The 24,412-nt window shown below is 44.1% G+C and overlaps 1 protein-coding gene across 1 annotated transcript in view; it reads right to left on the bottom strand.

Annotated features, from left to right (window-relative positions):
* The window catches only part of LOC147198938 (VPS10 domain-containing receptor SorCS1-like), a 93,938-nt gene that overhangs the window by 67,794 nt on the left and 1,732 nt on the right, over positions 1 to 24,412 (bottom strand). Inside the window, exon 2 of the mRNA XM_086121821.1 lies at positions 24,043 to 24,118. Coding sequence (XP_085977947.1) covers positions 24,043 to 24,060 — 18 coding nt within the window. The 5' untranslated portion in view covers positions 24,061 to 24,118. The remainder of the gene's footprint in view (positions 1 to 24,042; positions 24,119 to 24,412) is intronic.

The raw sequence follows: 24,412 nt of genomic DNA, 5'->3' as shown, positions 1-24,412 counted from the left end.
CGGAAAGGAAGAGATAACCATTAACCACGGCTTACTAAGAAGTTCTGACAGGAACATAATAGGAAATGTACGCTGATCAAAAGCACTGAGACATGCTGTTTTGCGCTTAATTAATCAAACAGAAGTTGGACGAGATGCCCTGGGTGCCCCTGAATCATACAGGAATATATATATATATAAATATATTTTAAAAACTTTTACAGTTCTTATTTGTATTGATGTGACACACTTTTGTAAAAACGACAACAAGGCTCAAGAAATATCACAAAGATCCATGCATCTCGTGGCATTGTGCCGGCGAGGAACTTGGTCAAAGTGAGTTGAGGCGCTTCATTTAGACAAAAGTAGGGCTCGGCTGATATCGTGCGGCATTTCGGCACCAAGGTTGTATGCCGAGGTGAGCTGAGGAGCTTCATTTAGTAGAAATAGTTCTGTACCGCCATTTTTTAAAAAAATCTTAAGCCAATTGGGAACATTGCTGGAGCGTCAATTAGTCACAGATTTTTTTTTTGGGGGGGGGGGGTCTATGAAAAGCACACTACACACTATCACACTATTATTTGAGCTATTATTAGCTTGTTTTGAGCGTCGTGGTCCCATCCCCTGTTGGGCAAACGCCGACTATGACTTTTCTTTCCAGGATGTCTTGTGGTGGGAGTACCGAAAAAGACTGAAAATGGCAGAATTGCATTTTCACTCGTGAATTCAGCACTTCATCCCAAAGCTGCAAAGTGACATTTGGGCAAAGAGTGCGCCGATCGGTCTATCGGCCCACAGCGGGCACATACGCACAGCCGTGCGGCGGCGATATGACGTCGTCAAAATTTATAACAGCTCGTTCAGAGAAATCATTTTAGAAGCGTACTTGGTTGTGTTCACTCCAGAAACTCTCCACTATTTGTAAGCCATTAAAAAGTCATTTTTCCATCATGTGTCCCCCTTCGATTCTTGTTAATCATAAGGCATGATGGATAATTGTATGCTTCAAACTTTGCGGGACCCATTTGGGGAAGGCCCTTTTCTTCTTCAGCATGACACAGCGCAAACCATGAAGGCATGCTTGGATGAACCTAGCCTTGAAGAACTTGACTTAACAACCCCTTCAAACGCCCCGGGGACAAACAGAGTTTGTGAGCCAGGGCGTCTCTTATGGATGAAAAGTCTCGTAGAAAGTCTTTGCAGAAGAGTGGAAGCCGTTCTGTAATTTACTGTGGTCGATACAGTGTTGCCTCTTTGGCATTAGCAGTGCGAGCTATTGTTGCAATCAAGTGGAAACTGCTGAAATGTCGGCTCTTGCTACATTGTAGCCTCTTCCTCAAGCCCATTGAAGGTCATTGCTTCCCGCCTGAAAGTGGCACGGCGCCTGAAAACCGCGCTTCCACACTATAGGGAAAATGGATGGGAGAGTATTATCTCAGGATGGAGCTGACCTTTCTACCTCGTATCAAAAGTTAAATAGGCGGCAGCGTCTGCGGAAGTTGGCAGAGTGCCTCGCGAATCCCAAACAGCCAGCCGGTTTTGCGTCCGAATGCACTTGCCGCCGTTATGCCGAGTGGCAAATGTTAGGGTAGCTTTAAAAGGCGTGCATTCAAACATCACGATTAGGCTGGTATCATATCACCCAAAATAAAGTGGCATCACCACAGAATGAGACTGAAATCAAGCAATCACAGTGAACAAAGGGCAACGAGAGAAGCCGCTTGGTTCAGTTCCCACTCAGTGATGGGGTGAATGTGAGTGCGAATATTTATCCGTCTCGACACCTTGATTGACTGGATGCCAGTCCAGCGTGTACAGGGTGAATTCACAGATTTTCGTGCTTTCTGTGGAACCGGCTAGTCTCTGAAAGACTCGCCTATAGACAGTGACTGTGCTGAAACACCCTCTGGTGCCACAAGATATTGTCTGTTGTTTACCGCTACACATTTTGAGTGAGACGAGCTTTATGTTTTGGAGAGGAGCTACTTTCATGCACAATTTCAACATGAACAATGCACTAAATAAAATACAGGTATGATAAAAAAAAAGAAAAAAAAAAGACTAGCTCGGAATCAGAATCTCTTTATTGTCATTGTGCTACAGGGTGCAGCGAAATGGAACAGGGAATGACCAACTGCCTTTTACAGCACATTAGGGAGGAGGGTAAAAAAAAACAACAACAACAATGCCAGACTGAGCGGCTGTCAGGGGAGCACAGTATGGATTTGAAAAAAACTAAACAAAAAATAAACAAACCAGTAACAGTAAACAAGCATACACGACACACAGGGAGCGTCACATTCCAGCCCATCCAGCAGAGGGCAGGCTTGGTAGCCAATTGGGGTGCCACCACATGCCATTCTACAGGTGCACCATAATAGGAAGGAAGGGAGAGGAATTGGTTGTGGGGAGCCAATGATTCGGTTTAGAAGCATTGCACATAAAAAAAATTCATAAAAATGAAATCTAGAAACATGTTTGAAAAAATTCTTAAAGGTTCACTGGGAACGTGCTGAACCTGAAAGGGAAATATAACTGAACTGTACTTCTTTAGCGCAACATGAGCCTGAATACCACACTGAGATTCGCTATTTTAAAAGAAAAGTATGTGTCATGTTTCGCCAAAATACCCCAAGGATCAAGATTTACAGCACGCTTTTTTGCCTGCATGTTCGTGCGTCGCTGGAATTAGCTTTTTCAAGGGAACTCACCTGGCTCATGAATATGAGCCACTGCTCATCCCATCTTCTCTACCGCAGGGCCAACGCAGAGTATGCCATTTAAATTTTGTTGCAAAAACATGCGAACTAAACCACAGTCACGCATCACACATTCGACGGCTTTTCCTTTCCGCTTCGAACCTTAAGAAACAAAACCACCGTCGTGCAGTTCATCAGCACATCGCGTGAGAAGCCAGTTCAATCGAGCAACAAAGCGAGTGCGTTTTGTATTTTGGTCGGCTTTTTGTGGCTTTGCCCCGCTCACACTCCATTCCAAAAAGAGAAGCGGCCTCAAACAGGAGAGTTGATGATTTGAGCAAACTCACGTCAAGAGTGGAAAGACTCCGGCGGCGTCCTGGTGTGATGTTAGACATTGTTAAGGCCACATCGCTGGGGTCCTGTTGTTTTACTATTAACAGTCATGGTAACTTACTTTTAAGACTTTAGGAGAAAATAGAATCACGCTGGCAATGTGCCACTGTCATTGAAGTGAAGCCAGTTTCATTGTTTTCCTCGCCATCAATACAGTATCTAGCCATCTATCTGTCTTAACGAGATCCGTGTCCCACTGGTGCACCACTGCGAATTGGACGGCATGTGTGATTTTAATTCTCTCAGTGGAGCAACACAACCCAGCTCATTAAAAGGGAGCGTGTCAGTTGAAGATAGGGCGTGCGGAGGGGGGGGGGGGGGGGGGGAGAGAAATCGATGGTTCCAACAATGCAATACATATAGTGTGGGCATTTTGGTCAGCCACAGTATGATGTATTCATTAACGTGATTGAAGTTGGTCCACAGTTCAAAACCCAAGGCGGCAGGCAAACATGAACCAAAGCCCAGATAGAGAAGTCATGAACTGAAATATTTCATTTAATCGGGTTACTCTCCGATAATGACGATGACATCCAACGGGTTGGTTATATTTCATGAACCACCAGATCACAAGATGTCTGCATGCAACCGTTATGAAGGTGAATTATGGATAAAGATCTATCGGAGCTTTGCTCTTTACATCTGTCCTTTCCCCAGAGGGGAAAAAAAATGCTAAAAGAGGCACAATGGGGTAGCGTGTAGAAAGGCTGAAGTAATCTGCTTTTTCAGTGGTGTTTGAAACGTACAACTGGGCATGAAGCAACACATAATGTGAATACAGTCAACTCCTACATTTTTGTGCCGTGAATAGTGAAAAAAAAATGCCAACCACAGCGGCAAAAAGGTTTCTACTTGCCTATAGTCATAGTTTAACCTCGGGGTGCACAGTATATGCGGTAGATGATTTAGTCTTGAATTGGACTCTATTGATCAATCGCGATAATGCCTGTTGAAGATGTCATCGTGTCTCAGTATTAAAATTCAGGCGTGTCTGACTTCATAGTTGGAGGGGCTGCCAGCTGTACGTGCATCCACGTCAGACCTGCTTGACCGACTGCTATGGAACTACCGCCAGCTTGCTAGGTGCTAAGCTTGCTCTGCCTCAGCTACAAATCGCGGCAGGCTAGCTAACGTGGTAAACACGGCGCGCACACAGTGCTGAGCTGCTCCTCTATGTACCTATCCTTGCCTGTATAGGGGGAAACTACACGTGAAGCGCTTCGTTAATCCGTAAAAATACAATAGGAGAACAAGAAGAACCCAAGCTAACCGCTAAGCTGGCTGGCTCGAAGCGCATTATAGTCAAGCGTAATCAACTATGAATAGTAAATGAGCAGGTCAATTAAAAACTCATTCACTCCACAGCTATAGAAGTCAATGAGTCCCCAACGCCCCCCGCCCCCTGCCCGCAAAGAAAAACAAACACGAATAGGTGAGTTTATCAGCAAATATGCTCGACTTCAAGACACCATCCCACGACCTTATAGGCAAGACAGCGAGCCAGGGAGAGAGCCGTGAAAACGCCAGCTTCGATGGCGAGTGTGAAAGAGGCTAATAAAGCTTTGACTGCAGTTCCAGGCTATATGCTGTCTGGTTCTAATAAAACTGCTGCGCTGCTGCTCGTCTCTTTGGCTCCAGCAATTCTTTTACAATACAGCTTTACCATTGCTCTGTAAGCGCCTGCGTCAAAGTGCATTTTATTTCAATATTGGAAAAATGTTTTAATCAGACTTGAATAGGAAATAAACCTCCAAAAAAGCGATGCTGAATAGTTTCACGTAATTGAATCATCCAGTCAACATCAGAAAAGGATTATTAAGACCTCTTATTCATCTCCTGGTGAGTGTGTGCTGGGCAGAGGAGTTGAAAGGAAAAATGTGAAACTGTCAGCTGTGAGCAAAGTTAGCGTTGCAAGTTTGAATTGAGCAGCCTCGACTCACACTATCAATTGACGGACTCTCGCGCACCACTTTATGTAACTTGATTTCGTACAGTAGCCGGGCAAAGAGCCGTCAACAAGTCAGACTGCATTGAATGACAAATGCCGCACGTCGTCTCAGCCATCAGAGCTCCTGCAGGCATTGCGGCAAAAAAAAAAACAGCCCCCAAAACTTCTCTGACTGCAGTTCGATGGAGGGACACCTCAATGTCTGGCACCTAGCATGCATTGACCTCTTCGCTGGAGAGCAGCTACCGCATCCAGACTGCAAAGTGAAAATAAATGTCTTCTAAATTTGAGACATCTCAATGGAGAGTGCATGCCAAACAACATTTTGAGGAGAAAAAAAAGAATCCAAATCTTGAATGTTATGGGTTCATCCGCTGAATGCGTGGCAGCCACGCCCGACTCAACTATCGCCTGTCAATCAAAGACCATTTTTCAAACCTGAAAAATGGATGCTACATTTTTCTCGCAGATTTCTTATGCCTCCACATAACTACATGCTTGAGCAGTGAAAATACATCCACTTCAATCCCCGGTGGCTGGAGTACATCCCATTAGGTCAATGCGGTGGCTTTTCCACGCCGCAACAATGAGGCGCTTACAAGCGACCACGCCAGCACAAAGCCCAGACCCCGTGCGGATTGTCTAGTCTGACTCCCCGCACATGATGAGAATCCTATATAGAGAATCTACAACTTCCACTGTACAGTATTTCAAATCCAAAACTGTCACGCCACAAGAGAACTAAAGCCTTAGAAAAATCTCAACAAAGAAAAAAAACCAAAAACTATTTAGAAATAGTTGCAGGGCTTCCTCTTTTACGGTGAAAACTGGTGTCCTAATTATAACAGGTCAGTGACATTTTAGATCCTGAGCTTGTTTGGAAAGTTTGGCAGAGTGGAAAAGGAAAAAAAAAAAAAAAAGCAGCGCCATTTTAACAAGGCTGTTTAAATGTTGATGAGGAGTCTGACTCATCATCAAAAAAACATGTACGATCATGCAAATAGGAATCCAAGCGTTCAATTCGGAATATTTCTGATAATGAACGAAAATGCTCCTGAAAGGTAGATGAAAGAATCGCGCTCGGTCAGGAGAACAAAAAGGTGAAATTCTATTCATAGGTGATATGTTATTTCAAAGTAGCTCCAATCTCTCAAGAGCGACCAACCCCCCCCCCCCCCCCCCCCCCACTCCCCTCCCATCACCGTCTCGGCTATTAAAAGTCACGGAAAGTAACTTTTAATGGCGTGTTCTCTTGTTATTTTACTGGAAATAAATACGAGATGATTAGATATTAAAACTCAATCCTAAAAAGTATCCATTGACCTAGAAAGTAAGTTTCTCCTCCGCATGTTTAAAATTGTATCAAAGCGTCTGCGGAGGACAACATCCTCAGCCCGGTGGGCAGCCTTGAAAGAGTGCTCATGTTGAAGCATCAGTGGAATGTTACCTCTGCATGACAATCAAAGTATGAAACATATTGATCAAGTCCAGTGAAAAATATTTCAAGTTATGACAGACATGAAGAATTTCGTCCAAATTTAAGAGGCGGCATCTGCCATTTCTCACTGACAGCCACGTTATGCAAAGTACACATCCAGTTTCAGGCCTCCAAAGTATTTCGCCAATTGACCACACGACATGTTAATTGGCCGAACAAATGAAGCAGGCAAAGGCCAGATATCGAGTTGGCATTTGGCAGCTGTTTCGACCGGAGCTACCAATCTGAACTCCAGGTGAAGCAGATTGTCGATTGCCTGAAAACAACAACAATCTCAAAGTTAACAAGAGGTAGCAGAAAAAAGAAAAGAAAAAAACCCATTTCAAAGAACGAGACCGGCACTCAAAAAGGACCCCAGAAACTAATCGAATCGGGAGGATGCATCAAATGCATCAGACTTTGACAAGATAAGACAAGGATGAATCATAGCTGAATGATGGGATTTAAAAGACGACGGGAAAAGAAAAAGCTCACAATCCAAATCGTGCCAAAATGTAACCTTGGTGTAGGAAGCAGAAAGTGGGTGGAGCAAGCCAAACTGCGGGCGCTTCTTGTCAATTGTGCATTTTTGTGGATTCTCCCGGTGACTTAAGCGCTTTTTCTCGTCCGTGCTTTCTAGTAAGGCAAGCGTCCCATATACACCACACATGCACACACACGTAACATTGTAAAAGAAAATTCCAGAAAGCTATCAGACTGCTACTTTTTTCTTTTTTTATCGAGTTGATCAAAGAAGCTCTGTGAGTCACCTTTAAAGCCCGTAAGATGTGACGTTTATTGGTGGAGAATATTTTTTTCCCCGCTGTTTGCTTACGATGCTCATGTACAACTGCAAGAAGCAATTCCAAACAGCAGGAAGATGAATTTCAAAACAAATGAAGGACACGATTAAAAGAAAAGCTTTTGGACTTTTTTTTTTTTTTTTTTTTTTTTTTTTGGGAAAGAAAGAAAAAATATCAGCAAAAATGGCCCTGGCTCATTAAAGATCAACAAATGCAAGTTCCCATGAATTAGGACAACAAAAAATAATTGTAATGGCATAATAATAAGAAGTTTTATATTTGATTATTTGTTTCACTTAGGTTTCTACACTCGTCAGTCGAAATATATATCTACGTGAAACCAAAACAATTGTCGGCAAATTGATGCGAACCGTTGGGAACGGCGGATGTCAAACATGGTAGCCACACGCTACCAAGCTAGAGGGGGCATCGGATTCTTTCGCCAGGTAAAACCGAGATTAAATTGCAGCACATTGATGGGATTGGAAAAGCATGCGGAAGGAGAGGAACGGCTCACGATCCAAAGCATACCGACCGCATCATAGGGTGAAGACGGCGGCGAGAGCGGAAAATGACAATGAAAAAGCGACGTTGTTATTTTTCCTTATCATAGTGAAGTGCGCTTTCTCAACTCGACTGAGACACCGCCTCGGATATCCACCTACACCTTTTGTTCTTTGGGTAATTACGTTTTGGAGACACCTCAGGAGATACTCGTTGCTCCCCAAACAGTGCGCCTGCTCGCGCTTACAATGCAGGAGATGATGTTTGTGCAACTGTGCGCTTGAAGGTCGTCTCTCACGTGTGACGCGAGTAATGAAATAAGGAGGGTTTTGGTTTTTGTTTTTGTTTTTTGGGAGGGGGCGCAGAGTTCAGATGCGGGCTAACGCAGAGCGCCAAAGTTAGAAAAAGTGCCTGGAGTTCTCCTGAGGAAATCTGTCAAAGCCGTTTGGGAATGTCCCAGCTGATGAGGAGTAATTGTTTAAAATAAAGAGAGGGGGCTATTTTTGTCTCTCTAATGGCAGTGCAGCAGAAAATGAGTCGATATCTGCAACAAGCATTTGTACAATTTCAGCAGTGGGATCATAATGCTGTATAATCTGGAGCACACAGGTGATGAATCCCATTTTGGTTGGGTGATTTCCTGTACGAAGCTTACTCGGTGTCTGAGACCTACCAAGGATCATGCATTCTTTTAACAAACTAAAAATGCTTTTTCAATCCAAACATAAAATGCGTCCGTCTGTGGTATCGATGCGTTGATGTGTGCCATAGTGAGTGATGTCATTAGCTCTGACTCCAGCTTGGTTTGGCCGTGGACCAAGTGGCTCTGTTAGTGTCTGCGCCATGCTCCTTGCAAGTTTTCTCATGTTGTATTTGTGAGAAACTATTTAAACTCAAGATTCGGACATTCGCTACACTTTAGCATAGTTAGCACGCCATTTACATTTGTTGACGTTACTTTGGTGGCGAACACTGTACATCATGCTCCGTGCAAGTGTTGTCATTTTGTATTTGAAACTATGATGGTCAGTTTCAAATCAAATTTCTGACATTAGCTACACTCTAGCAATAGTTAGCACGCTATTTACATTTGTTGACGTTACTTTGGTGGCTAACCCTCTTAATCATGCTCCTTGCATGTGTTGTCATTTTGCATTTAAAACTATGAAGGTCAGTTTCTAACTCAAGTTTCTGACGTCCACGACACTCTAAACATAGCATGCCATTTACATTTTTTTGTTACTTTGGTGGCTAACCCTGTTACAGTATCTTTTTTGTAGTTGTATTTCCATGATCTGCCCGTAATAGGATGTTGAATGTTACTCTTATGTAAAAATCATTTTCAAACCGACTCAACAAGGGTTACTTTTCAATTTGAGTGCTTCAGGTCAATGACCAAAAAAATAAATAAAAATTCAAACCGACTCAACAGGGGTTACTTTTCAATCTGAGTGCTTGAGGTCAATGACAAAAAATAAAAAATAAACGTCCCCGCGGTCTTCCATTTCCTGAGAAATAAATCAAGATTTTATGAAACATATGCCAAGCGCATACTTGACACTTATCGATTCACCTGCTTTTCCCAAGGAGGTGGTAGAAAGTACAAATGACATTTTCTTCAGAGCTCCCAGTTCTTACAGTTTACGACGCCACGTTTAGTTTGAATGAGTTCAGTTGAGAATCATCATGAAATGTAGGCACGCGTTAGTGGCTTTTGATCCCTTTCAAACCTAACATCAACCTATTCTTTTCCAGTAGCATTTTTGTCCAAATGTTTTCGCATTATTAAAGTATACTGTACTTGTATTCTGCAGTATACTTTATAGGTTGGCAATTAACATCTCACCAGCAGAGACTGAAGTTGGAGGGAAAAAATGAGTCACTTGGCTCACACTGGCACATTTACATTACCCTTGCTGAATGTGCATTGTCCCCTGTAAAGACCAATAAAGTTCTTAACATTAAAGCTTTAATATATACTCAATTTCTTTTATATCAATAGGATCTTAGAATCATCCATATTTAATTTTGTTCATCTCCTGTCTGTTTATATCACTGCCATTAACATCAAATATGTATGACACATATTTCTACAGCTCAGCCCAAATTATGGCAAAACTACCTAATAGGGTTGTTTGACATTATTAAGCAGGGCACAGGTTACCCGAGACCCGCCGCATACTGAACGATGTGGCCAAAAGCAAATGAACTTGACAATTGAAAAAATAAAATAAAATGCAGTCAGCAATTTCCCACCGCACATCAGCTAATTCACATCCATAAACTCGCTGCAACGATTGTCAAGGAAGGAGCGGATTGCCTTGGCCAATGTAGCTACGATATAAAACAACAAAGAAAGTAAACAGCCAAGAGTAAAGGCAAGAGTGTGGATATTTGAGAGGTTGTTGGTGCCATTAGCAAAACTGCAACAGGTACCAATAAGTGTTATTATGAAACACAACACATACGTAGAGTGTATAATATATTTTACTGGCATGGCTTGGTAACGGCTGGCAGACATGACATTTTTGATTAACCGTTACATTTGCAACGTTGTGTCACTGATCACCGACAACTCAAATTTTCACTCGCAGTAAAAATATGTGACTGATGCTCAACCACTAATTAAATGTGTTTGACGAACCCCGCATGTCATGTAACAGCTTAATCAAGTTTGGCCATGTTGCTCAGTGTGCGACGGAGCCTTTACTGTATAATTACGTTAAAGGAACTTACCGTATTTTCCACACTATAAGGCCTTATATAAGGATCAATATTCAGATTTCTTGGACGTAGTATTTTAAACCTTCTGTAAAGCGCTTTGTTACAGCTGCAGCGGTTGTGGAAGTGCTATATAAATAAAGCTGTATTGTATTGTATTCCCTTTAGTGTAGGTCCATCTAGTGGATGCATAACGCAATTGCATCGATTCTATGCGTTTTATAATGCGGTGCAGTTTTAAAATTTGCCATTCATTGAAGGTGCGCCTTATACTCTGAAGCACCTTATAGTGCGGAAATTACGGGAATTATGACACAACCTAAATTCCTTGATCTGGCCAGAGCAGGAGTATGACTTAATGTACTTTTTTTGTGTCTGTTATATCAACAGACCAACCAAGGGTTTCATCGAAAAAGTTCCAAAACATCTTTGAAAATCCTTTTTTGGATCATTTGTTGTCATTTGTCATCGATTTACGCATCCCTTGTATTGACTCACCGCACCTGTTATTTGTGGCATATGCGGTATTTGTGTTATCCTAACACAGGTGTATTATTACAAGTTGTACTCAGGGATTCTAATCCTGTGGAACGAGATCTGCCAGTGTTTGTGTAACTGGCACCGCGCCTTGTAATCATGTGGCAGCGGTTCTCTACCCGACAGCTCACTACTCTCAGATGTGCCTTGCCTGTGTTCCTCCGGTGCGACAGCTAAACTGAGACAGAGCAGCAGTGGCATCAAACTCAGAGCATGGTAACTTCCTTGTCAAAGTAAACTCAGTTGTATCGAAAGGTGCATGTTCACTGTTGAACTAAAAAATAAAAAAATTGTGTTCTTTCACTGCACGGTGTTAAAACAGCCCGACCGCGTTAAAAACAACTCGAACGACGGATATTTGCACTCGCAAAGGTGATAAGAGCCGGTATGAGTGACTAATAATCAAATTACTCATTTAATCATTTAAGCAGCCCGATTTAATGGTCTGTACCGGTAAAACAGAGAGAGGAAAGAAAAAGAGACCCATCGCGGTCCAACTCCAATCAAAACTGCCAAGAGCAAAGGAGATATCAGAGGAAATGAAGACGCGCGTATTGACATCCCATCCATCCGAGCAGTGCTCTGAGACCATTCTCAAAAGATTCCAGCTCCAGCCTGTTGGAAGACAAATCATTTCCAAACTGATAGTCTTCAACATGACAGCATCGCTGCCTACAAGTAGGTGCCCATCAAAACTATCAGCCAGAAGCACCACAGAAATAAATCCATACCTCATCTCTCGAGTGCTGCAGATCTCTCTTGTAGCATCTGGGACAAATTTGCATGCGTCTACAATCAGACGAAAATTGAATAGCCATGGGATGGTTGCTAAAAGGAAGCATCTGCTTTCAAAAAGGAACAGAGCAGGATGTTTGAGCTTTGGTATACAGAGAGTCGAAACCTTCTAAAAATCTCTCTCTGGACCGAAAGTCCAAAAAAAACCACCCTATTTGGAGGAAAGACAAGAATATGAAGAACTGAACCTCCTCCCAATGGTGAAGAAAATGAAATGAGGGTCCCGGGCTCTGTTTCTGATTCTGGACCATGCCACGTTGTGTAATGAGCGATTAATTCTCAGGTGGATCATGAAATTCTTGACCAGATTTCTCCTGCCATCGGTCAGCGTGTTAAAAGTGGGATAGACTTGCATTGATCACAGTTACGACTATCTGCCAAATTACACGACTTAATCGACTCCCTATTTGACACCGTGGAAGAGGGAAATGTGCTTTCTGATGAGATGGCAGCACCGCCATTTTCACCCGCCCAGATGCCACTTCAACCCCCCTGCAAATGCCACTCTCTGTGAGCCCATTCTTGCACCTTCCGAACACACGTGGCATCCCCTCAAAACACCTCTCGAGACGACCCGCAAGACTGAGCAAGAGACAAAGGGGAAGAGTTCCCGCAGCGAGAGGCACCGGCTCAGACGTCTTTGCACAACATCAACGCAATTTAGAGAAGTCTGCGACACCAGGAGAGGGAGTTTGACTGAGAGTCTTGCCAGGAGGGTTTTCAGACAGAAGACATGCAGAAGGGAGGGGTTGGCGGGGGGGGGGGGGGCTTCACCTGGAGCCTGATGCAGTCATGAAGCACTGCGGGGTGATGGATGTTAATCATTATCCGTGCAAGTTCCTCATCCATCCTGATGCCCCTTGGAAAGACGCAACCCCCCCCCCCCCCACCCCGCCCCTGACGTTGGAGTGTTCTAATCCAAACGGACAGCCAGCGCTCGGGCTTGTTGAGGTTAAGTGGCCGAAAATACAATCCATGGGTTGTAAATGCCAAAAGCAAAGACGGTCTGTGAAGAAAAGCTATCTGGACCTGGATGATCTGGATCGGGACGTGATGGTTTGTGGGCCACACACATGGAAGACGGATTCATCCTGTGATTATAAAATGGTCAGGGGAAAGTTGCTTTCGTGTCTTCTACCTTACCTCAGCCATTTGTCGGCAGAGTAGATGACAATTCACGATTGCTGAAGAGACTGCCAATTCTAAACTAACGAAAGCCATACTACAAGCAACTGAACACTAAATGTTAAGAAAACCACAATCTACCATGACAGTCGTCTCAGGTTTTAAGCGAGTTGAGGGATCAGATCCTCGTATAGAAACCAGCGAGTTGTGGAGGGGGTAAAAAAAAGCGCAGAAACATTGAATTCGCTTGTCACTGATGGATCCAGCGTAACGTGCAGAGACGAATGTGACTGCCCCATGTGGAGCGATTACAAGGAGATCTTTCAGAGTGCAGCGGGAATCGTCGTGTGAAAGCACCTCACGAAGAAGAGGCGATGACAAATCATGCAATCATCAACGGCACATCTTTCTAATTTCAAAAATAGTCAGGGATCACGTAAAAAACAAAAAAAAACAAAAAAACAACTCTGCTTATTTTGACGTCAGAGGCGGTGAGAAGGGTGTCGCGTCTTTGTCCGTCGCAACTTTTAACTGGGTTTCCTCTCTGCTAGTTAGCGATTAGCAGAGTGCGGACGCACTTTGGCACTTTTGGAGTTTAGGACGGCGTGAAAGTAAATTGCATCGCGCCTGAAGGAGCACCGTGAGCACACCTGTCCTCATCCAGCTGGACTTTATTTTGCAACGCCACTTTCCTTTCACCGGGGCGAGCGCAGTGGATGGAGAGATTCGATAAAAGGGAGACTGATTAACATTTGGATTCAATATAAATGTGTCAGTTGGCGGCGTCGAAGCCAAAAGCGACTGAGAGAACCGCACAGGAATTGCACGCGGCGAAGGCTTTCGGAATACAGAAGAGCGCGCCTGCCGCAAGGGAGAATCTCTGATTTATTTACAAGCGGCCCGGGCTGCGCGCTCAGGAGCGGCAGCGGAAGGTGCACGCCTGCGTCTGTGCCAAAAAACACGAAAAGCAACAACTGGCATCTTGACAAGAGGCAGCTCATTTGTCCTACACCATCTGTGCCAGCAGCTATTAGATAATCCGCCTTGAGGTGGCGCGGTGTGCACCATGTGAGGCCTTCCTCGCAGTTTATGATTGCTTACGTGTCAGTTTTGACGTCATTGCGTCTGACAAGGCGCTGGCAAGTCCAAATGCTTCCAAAAGTTCTGGAGGAATAAGACTTTTCATTTTTGCTGGTTATTATGTCGTCACGACGAACATCTCATTTTACAGAACAGCAGAATCTCTTCATTCAGAAATCTTTACAGCCACGATAAACTCGCCCTGACCTGCCCCCAGCATTTTATTTGACATTAACAATTTGATATTTATCAATTATTTTCTCAGTCACCTTCATCGAACCGTTATTAACTCCAGTCTACGGGCATTTTTAAGCAATATTTTAACATTCTGAAATGTCATCCAAGTCTAAAATAAGCCTATGACTAAACAAAAATAATTGGCAAAACTGCCTTGACGTAACCGAAAAGGAAGGACGAAGGCATTTGCGATATTATCTGCTCGGCAAAATTCATTTGTGGAAGTTCTTGATAGTTGACTTAATTTATTCTTTATAATGCTTGTATAGGGCAGTGGTTAGCACGTCGGCCCCACGGTGCGGAGGTGCAGGGTTCGATTCCGGCTCCGGCCTTCCTGTGTGGAGTTTGAATGTTCGCCCCGTGCCTGTGTGGGTTTTCTCCGGGTACTCGGGTTTCCTCCCACATTCCAGAAACATGCATGGCGGGTTGATAGGCTCCCGCATGGCCGCGACCCTTGTGAGCGGATCAGCGGATTAGAAAATGGATGGATGTACGGTAGAGGGCAGAACGGTGTACTCGTGGTTAGCACGCTTGCCTCACAGCCCTGAGCTTTGGGGCTTGAATCTCGAGTCCAGCTTTCCTGTACATGTTACGGTACCTGCGCCTGCGCGGGTTTTGTTGAGTTAACTAAAGATTCTAAATTGCCCCAAGGTGTGGATGTGAGTGAACGGCTGGCTATGGATGTTCCCTGCCTCAAGCCAAAAGCCAACTGGGATCGGCTCCTGCTCATGTTACAATAAATTCCATTTACAGTTTTCTCCCAAGGTTTGGTTGAACTCCAAATCGTACAACTTTTGAGACAGTTATGACTGCACTGTGCTTCAAAAGTGTCGTCCTCCGAATGGCGAGCCGACAGACAACTCCTATATTTAATTTACACTTCTCAGAGTCGCTTCATGTAGTATGCATCTCAACGTCGGGCGAAAGGCGCGGAGGAGTGGCCGTCTCATCTTTGTGCCATCTGTTCCATCAGCGCACTTAACCAGGATGCTTCCTTGTAGGCAATTTGTGTGTTCATGTCGCTACTTTTCTGCGCGACCTAAAGACGATCCCGGGCACTTTTGAGAATGTGTTTATATTTAAATTCATGAATCAAGTACATCCGGAAGGGGAATTTAAAATCTATTTGGTAGCGGCAGAGCTGCTGTGAACCCAAATCCTCAACCTGTCAAAAGTTCTGATAGGAAAAAACATTGGATCTGCAAAAAAAAGCAGACGCTTTCTCTGACCGTCGTCCCCCCCTTGTTTTTTTTGTTTTTGTTTTTGTTTTTTTACAAAGATGTTGAATTTCGCCTACTTTCCAGTTGTCTTTGACCTGTTTTGAAGCACACATATTCAACTACAACGGCAATCGGAAGACTTGGTTATTCACACTGCATTCTTTTTACTGTATAGCATGTGAAATTTGATGCTGTCTCACGTGGCATCATTCATAATCGTGGTTTGAAGTTTTCTACCACAAATGGGGGTCGGCTTCCCAAAAAGATTGATTCATTCGCTTAAAACATAACAATTATCGATCGAAATTCAGTGAGCTCCTCGATTGCCAAAGTCTTCCACAAATGTTGTGAAACAAAAAGCAACCCACAAAAATCCAAGCTCACCTATCTGGCTGAGATTTGAAATGAAAATCTCTTTTTTTTTTTTTTGCAGGGTGGAACACGCTTCGAATCAAAACTCTGACCAACTCGTACCTTTAATTCCACCCACCCCTACCAAAGTCATCCCAGCAGCAGTCAGTCGCTGACAAGTCATCACTGAAAAGAACATAATTTGTCCAAATCTGATACATGGAATCGGATGGGGCCTGGAGGTGCCCGCCAAGAGAGTGACACTTCCCCCACACAACTCGTTATTTTCTTGATGTTTCCAGATAGCTGCCTCTGCCTCAGCGCCATGAAATGAACAAACTCGAAGCGAGCACAGGAAGCGTTTGAAGCAGCCGTTGACGAGGGAACAAGGGAGGCGTCCTGTCATGCCACTAGATGGCAGTATTGAGCAGCAGAAGTCAAACTACTGCTCAGGTCCTGAACATGAACCGGATGGGATGGGAACATGTCAGTGAGGATGTGCATGAGGAGGAAGAAATCCGAGCTTCTCATGCGCATGGCTGTTTATTTTAATAACATAATGTCCTCTTGTGACTGTTACCTTTGACCTTGACCGGGTGAGCCGGGCTTTAGAGAGGATGTCCGCGAATGACGGGCGCGGCTCCACGACTGCAGAACACTCAGGAAATGAATGTTTTATCAGTCTGTGCAAAGACGTCAACAACAACAGATGAGTGAGATGGTGGTGGAAGGGGAAGGGGGGGCTAAATGTAACTCATTAGTGGGCTCCCACAAGCAGATTTCAACATGCACGCACCACAAGCACTGTGGTTTACGTCTGCCTCACAGTTCTGAGGTTCGGGGTTCAAATCTAACCAGTTTGCCCCGTCTCTCCTAAGAGGAAAAACAGTTCCCGAAAATGGCACAACAAACATGGCTGGCGCACTCGTTTGCTTGCATTTACCATCACGACAACGCCGCGCGTTGTGCAGATGCTTCAAGTGTTCCGCTGGTTGAGATGAGAATCAGAACAGCCTGTTCTGCTCACAGGGAGAATGTGTGGGAGGGAGGCGATAGCGAGCAGGCTGTCCCTCTTCTTCCGCAGCAAAATGGAGATGCATTCCGCTATTTTTCGCCATTAAATATCGACACGGAAAGCTACATCTCGAGCTTGAAAAGTACATTTACCGAACTGTTTTCGATCACAGGTAATTTGGGGGATGTGTGAGCAGAAATTGATGCCCCCCCCCCCACACACACACACACTCACACTCTCCAATCTGCAGAGGCTCTTGTGACAAGTTTACTTGGCTTGCTGTGAGAAAAGGCAGCCGCCGTCACAGAAGAGCTGAGGGAGTGCAGGAACATGACAGGCGCCGCCGCAATTGGCGCTCATCAGCGGGAGCCCTGTGACCCTCATCAAAAGCGATCATGTAAACAGCTATCTCCTGACCGGCAGGAATTGTGGGAGCCTTGGCGTGAAGGGCTCTCCTTCTACTAGAGTTGCGGAACCACGGCATCCTGAATTCATTGAAACACAACAGGCGGAGGGCTTGTTGGATTGGGAGTGATTTTTTTTTTGGATTCAATCCCACACGTGGCTGATTGAATCCCACCCCCTTCACGTTGCAATTTGACGAAATCATCAATACTCTCCAAAATTGCGATGTAAATTGCAAAGGATAAAAAGTCATGTGCTTGGTAGATTGGATGCGCATTAAAATGTGATGCTTTCTTCCTGGGCACAAGCGAAGACATAATAATAATATAATTGATATTTATGCGATGGAAGCACAGCAGGAAATACACTCTTGTTAACTTTGTTTTTCCAAGCGTGTTGCTCTGTTCAACAACTTATTATTTGCACCAACAACTAATCAATTGATAACATCCAGTGGGATACATTATAGGTCGACGATTTCGTTTTTAGTTGTTTTCATAGCTTGTTGCTCTGTGCTTTTTAAAAAAAATTTTTTTTTATCCTTGACTCTTGATTCCATATCCCGCAGCATGTTTTTTTTGTTTGTTTTGTTTCAAAGCATATAGATGTTTACAGTATGACTTTGTGGCAAACATTATCGCACGTAGCTTCCTTTTTTTTTTTTGCACCTGCGATTCCAGCTGCAGAGGCCTCCAAACAGCTGCTTTCTATTAATGTCACCCTCCACAAACATGACCCCAAACACACATTTGTTGACTTTCGTTGTGGGACCGGGGCGGAGCGGGATTTCATAATGTGTGTGCCTGCCGATATGAGCAGTGTGAGTGAGAGAGAGAGATTTTTTTAACGACCTGAACATTTCAAAAGACTCTTCCTGCCGCGTTTGCACTCTGAACGCTTAATTCTTAAACGACTCATTTTTATGTTTGATGGAATTTTATCACTCAGCCAATCGTCACCTCCCCCCACTTCATGAATTTGATGATCAACGGCTTCTTTGACGGCGAGCAAATTAAACCTCAATTGCTCAGGTCAGCTTTTAGCATAAGCGCTAACGCCGTCGCAAAAGGGGAAACGTTCGAATAATGTGAACGTGTGAACATGAATACCAAGGGCAGGCTTTGGTTAGCCAGACATGTACAACATAATTACAGCGAACCGCACACACTCACACACAGCTGGATCACCGCAGCATGGAAACCATCCAAACACAACCGCAGCTCAGACTGCAGCCAACTCCCTTTCTTAAATCCACAATGCCCGTCTTTTTCCACAAAACTGCAAAGTGTGTGTGTGTGTGTGTGTGTGTGTGTGTTTGTTTCGGTGCATGTGTAGTTCTCCGCCCAAAAGGCACAGACCCAACTGTAACAATGTAAATTGTTTCAGGTTCAAAGTGGCCTCTGTAGCTGCCGCACGCCTACGCCGTGCCAGTGCACATTTTTAGAACGTCTTACACACACACACGCACACAGCTATCTTTAGTAGGAACTTGTCAAAACAGTAGCATTCTTTTGTACCGAGAAAAAAAAAAAAATAATAACTTGATGCAACAACTTTTCTGGCGTCATCCAACTTTCCCGACAAGGTCGCTTCACGGGCTTTGAGTTTGGCTTCACGCTGACGCGCCACTTACAATTAGAAGACTCCCCGAAAGCAACTGAGGGGAAGAAGTTGCGATGCAGCGGCGACGTCCCGCCCGCACGTCGCAGCTTTTACTTGTGTTTTTTTTTTTTTTAAGATGTCTGCACCCAGCTGTGTGTGTTTACATCACTTTCATCCTCCGAATCGCAAAACACCCGGCGAGTCGTACTCAAAGGTGAAATGAGCTCTGCGTGAGCTTGTCCAGATGTTACGAGGCAGCTGCTACGGGGAACGACGATCACTGCAGAAAATTGCTCGGAATGACGAACAAGTTTGACGTTTATCATACATTAGCTGGAAGGCTCGACTTGATGACGGCGTACCCGAGTTGCCACACAGAACAAATTAGGAGAGGCACGGAAAAAGAGTGCCTCAGTCTCTAGCCACCCACTACTCCATATACAAATAAATACAGCGAAGTTCAGTCGCTGCCTAGCGGAACTCATGGCGATCTTATTATTCTGTTATTTGAGGAAAATCTCGGCTATTCACTGTTTTGCGATGAAAGTATGTCTTTAGCGCCATCTGGTGGGATCTGTGTTTGGTTGAATTCACCGAGGGTGCTTTTTTTCCCACCTGTTTGAAACCTCGTTTTTTGGGGGTTTTTGGGGTGTCGCTCCCGATGCATCTGCTGAGAGCACGTGTAGTCTACTTTGCCGTTACAATTTGCCTGTACTCTCTCACGTTCTTTCTCATGTATAAATGACAATACGCGAGGTTAATGACTTCATCGTGAATTGTGGAAAGTGCACGTATTTGTTTGCCTTGTCACCATGCGCTCGCGTGTTATAAAAGCCGGTAATATCGATGAGCCTCATGCGAAAGGTGGTCTGTTTGTGTTCAATAATTTACATACTGAAAACAGTCATTTATGTAACATGGATTCAACAGCGTGTGCATACAAGGTGTTGATGTTTTATGATCCTGTCCGCCTTCTTGAGAGCATCCATACACAATTACAACTGCCTTTTGGATGGGGGGGGGACGGACGGACTTTCGCTCTTTTGTTGCAGGGCTCGGTCCCGATCTAACACAAACGACTGCAGTTCAGCAAATGTCAAAGTTGTAAAGTCATGCGACACAGCATCCTTAAATCCATCCTTAAAACCAAGAAACATACCAAACCATGATTTCTGGCTTCTCACCTCCGATACCAAAGGGGGGGGGGGGGCCGAACTGCTCTGCAAAATCATCCAAGGTAACCTGTTGTTATTACTGGCCACCCCCCCCCCCCCCCCGAGAACGTAAGATGTGATCTTGTCCTTTCACGTATGCACTGCTAGCAACCCACTTGGCTTCAAATGAGAGAGCGCGCTAACCTTGGTTGCCATGACTACCCTGCTGATGGAGATCTTAGACAAAGCTTCCCTGTTTTGCAGTAAATGAATCATCACAAGGATCAAGCCTTTTTGGCTCCGCTCCCGACTTGCTCTCGAGACGTACAATGGTTATTTTGTGGTCATTCCAAAGCATTAACTGGAACGTTCATGACATTTGACGTCTTCCTTAAATGCAGAGTGCAACCACGTTTACGATACCACTGTGCGCTCATCCCATTGACCCGCGGCTCTTTCCGAGAATTCATGAAAGGCCCCTCTGTGTGTAGACTCGGGGGGGGGGGGGGGGGCTGTCCAAAGCCCTTGGGCCCCTTACCTTGACAATCGACCAGATATGAAATTTGATGTTGAGGGCCTGCCAACTCAAACCACTTTTGTTATTTCTACCTGATCGCACGCAGGCGACTGTAATATCGAGTTTGGATTGTTAAGACTGTTTCGATCAGATCTGAATAGGTGGGCTTCAAGAAAATTGCTTCTGGGGCCTCCTCTGATTGTGCTTTGATGTTTTGAATTACTGTAGGTATAACTGGTAGGATCTCATGGGATTTCTAACAAGATGATGTCATAAAATACTCTTCAACCATCTAAAAACCTCCGCTCAGTTGGTCGTATTTTTTTTTTTTTAAACAGCCAAAAACTGAGCTGGCCTTCACCAATGAAAGCAGATCAGAATGCAAAAGGCCCATTTCCACCAAGTGGTAACTTCTAGCGCCCAGTCCTAGCTGTGGATGGCTGGAACAAGCCAGTTCAACTCACCATGGGACGGTTGCATTTTGTAAACCCTCATGATGGGAAAATGAAATTCAAATTTGCTTCTTGTACCAATTGTTGCAGTTTTGAGTCCTTTCAATGACACTCTCTGCTCAATATTGGGCTCAAAGTACGCTGACTTACCTCTTCTTGAACCCCTCCATGGAGATGAGTCACAAAAAAAATAATAATACAACCAGTTCATGAAGCATATATGAAGCTTCATTTTCCCAGCACCAGTAAACCTCTCGACGTGCAACAGCGGGACAAAGTTCATGGTTTGTTGCGTACATCTAAGGTGGCCGTGGTTCGGTTCACCTTCAGTACGGAAAGGGAAGATAATGCAAAACATCAAAGTGCTATGAGCAACGCTCATATAAACATGTATTTTTAGCAAATGAAAGATGCAGAATGCAGCCTGAATTCTTACCCCACCACTACGCATGCCACTTATTGGCCATACTGATATGATGCAGTGAAGACTAAACAAATGACTTTACAAGTTTAGCATTTCGCTAGTCAGGATGGCCGCTAGCCAGAGGCTGAGCTGCCTTGTATTTGTTTGCAGAGGAGCTGTGTGGCCGTACATCCTGTCCCTTGCCTCATCCTAAACATGCTCTGTGCGGAAACTCTGTAAACATCTGAATACATGTGCTCTTATGTTCCAAATTGTGGTTAACAATTGACATCCACATTGCAACAACAACAAAAAATGGCAATCTTGAGAAATGCTACTTTCATACAAGGTGCAACAAACATATCAAAACACATGAAAAACATTGTGAACCAGTGACTCAATAGAAGGTTTCCAAAAGGTACAATGCACACGTTTGAATAACGAAAATGCTTGAAAAATCAGCCACGGTTCAACTGACTCAATCGTAATTGAAAACCAACATGGAAAAAAAAAAAAAAAAAAAAAAAAAAAAAGCTTCAAGTGTGGTCCAAGAACACGGTGCGACAATCCTTTTCATAACTGCAAAACACGGATTTTCTTCAGCCGTCAGTGTAAAATCTCATTTACTGCACAAATAGATCTCATCTCTCCAGGGAGTAACTCGGGTGGACTGACCCTGCCCTAGATCAACAGCGTAGATAATGGATGCATGATTGCGCCGGCCTTTAGCGTCTGCTTGTCTTTATTTGGAGGTCATTTCCAGCGGTAGTTTTGCGCCAAGGCAAAGCGCGGGCTCAGACGCCCATATCTGATTTCCGTGCTCATCGGTCAGAAAAAGACGTGGACTGGTCGATGTCTCTAAGACTTGAACGACCTCGCTCGAAAACTTCAAAATAGTCAGCAAGAATGTGCGGGCGTCTGGGTGGGAGGATGTTCTACATCCGCGCGCGTGCGTGTGTGTGTGCGCGCTGGGGGGGGGGGGGGGGTCAAGCTCGGACGCGCTTTCAGTCGGTGGGAACTCCGCCAGAAGGGAGGGAGTCAAGGTATCGGAGTTTTGGGGTGGCGGGGGGGGGGGGGGGGTCACGTTACTCCGGAGGGGAGCGGGGGATCTGCTTTTCATTACATCAAGCCATATGTCTTTGTATCTGCTCCACCCACTACACTCTATGTTCCCAGAATTGTGAGTCGGTGACACAATCCTTCGATCTGCCATTCCCACAAATCGCTGTGATTGTGTGTGTAGGGTGTGTATTTAATTAATTCTGTGCGGGTTGGCCGGCATACTGCTGCTGAGAAAGTTCTCAGAGTTGCATTTGAATATTTAAAAGAAAGAAAAAAAAAAAGAAGGAAAAAAAAAAAACCTCTCCGCAGTGGCTGACCAGCAAAGCAGAAAAGACCTGGAAAGTGTCGGTGAGGAGGCCTGATCTTCGTCTAATGTTCCCCCCTGTTTACACGCAAAAGGAGTCAGCTTCATTCAAGTGCTTTTTTAATTTATTTATTTTTGGCCTTCATTGCTGGATCATCTGAAGAATTCCAACAAAGTACTGCATTTGATGAACTAGTGCAACGAGTAGTGAATAATGCTTGCCCGTTACGTTCGCTGATTACACCCCGACGACATGAATTATTCATGCTTGGCTATCGTCTTTTGAGAGGGATGATGATTTGTTTCAATCATGTCGTATTGAAGCTTGCTTTAAACATCATAAGTGATCAGTCAAGTTCATCCGAAGGAAGGCGTGTAATTAACAACGTCTTCCATTGCTGATGAATGATTATTTGCTCCAGTGACTTGTTTTTGTTCGTCAAACACTCGGTGTGAGAAACGTGTCAGGTGATCTCTGCAGGTAGTCTTACCGTCGAGACAGAAGTCAATCACACTTTTTTCGTCCTCGGTTTTATTCCTATTTTTCCTAATAGCAAGTCGCGAACAGTGATGCCGGTAATGCATTTGATATCATATTCATTTTTGATATGAACAACTAATCGCATTACTCTCAGTGGAGTAATCTGACCACAGTTACTTTGCAAAGTCACATTCCACGACCGCAAAGCATTTAATAATGTTGACAAGCAGCCCACAGAACTGTCACTGACACTTAATTCAAGTTTTTACTGCCGTTGACTGCCTCCTGGGAGCAGCGACGGGTAATATTTGACATTATTTGAATGGGACAGTGTTCCCTCATGTGCTTATGTGGGACAAAACTAATAACTAACAAATAAAATAAAGGAGGAGGTCCCCATTCCAAGATAACGACACACAGCAAACAACTCGACATTATAAAATACACATGAAAGGGGAACGACTGTGTTTAAAGCTTTCAGTGAAGCATTCTGGGACTTCATAAATTAGAATTCCCATCTGACACATGAAAATGAAGACCGAAAGGAGAAATATTTGCATTTGCAAGGTAGAAATCGGGTCACTATTTTGAGTTTGTGTCAGCTACTGAAAACCTTAAGGCACACAGCGCCGTCAAAAAAGTGTTTTCTAGCTTCGAAAACACTTTTTCAAGGCAACTGCGGCAATGGCATTAATAGACATCCAAATCAATGAAATACATTCCCATTATTCCAAACCTTTGCTGCATAGAATGAAGACAAAGTTGAATGTAACTTTACCAGGCTGCTGTTTTGCATTGACGTGCTTTTCACGCTGACAAGTTGGCAACAGTGCCCCACCAGATCCAAAATGGAGCTGTGGTAGAAAAAAAAATATTTCAAGACAAATTCACATCAGCTGAAATATTTGTGTTAATAAAGTCCCACAAATTATCTACTAGCTCTCCCTGTCCTTTCTCTGTGGTATGCCAAAAATAGTGAACATTAGCGGACACCAAGTTTGTTCACTGGGTTCAAGCAGTATACAGCAGCAACATGCATGAATATATTCCAATACTTTAAATATGAATCCAAAATCTGTTAGTCCAAAAATAATTTGCCTGGTTGATGCACATCAATAGGATAGAACATTTTCCTCCGACCATAATCA

This window comes from Hippocampus guttulatus, chromosome 10 (assembly GCF_054856545.1).
Source record: "Hippocampus guttulatus isolate MCC_2025c chromosome 10, RoL_Hgut_1.0, whole genome shotgun sequence".
Classification (NCBI taxonomy): Eukaryota; Metazoa; Chordata; class Actinopteri; order Syngnathiformes; family Syngnathidae; genus Hippocampus; species Hippocampus guttulatus.
The sequence above is the reverse complement of the archived record's forward strand: the minus strand, read 5'-3'. Positions and strand labels throughout refer to the sequence as shown.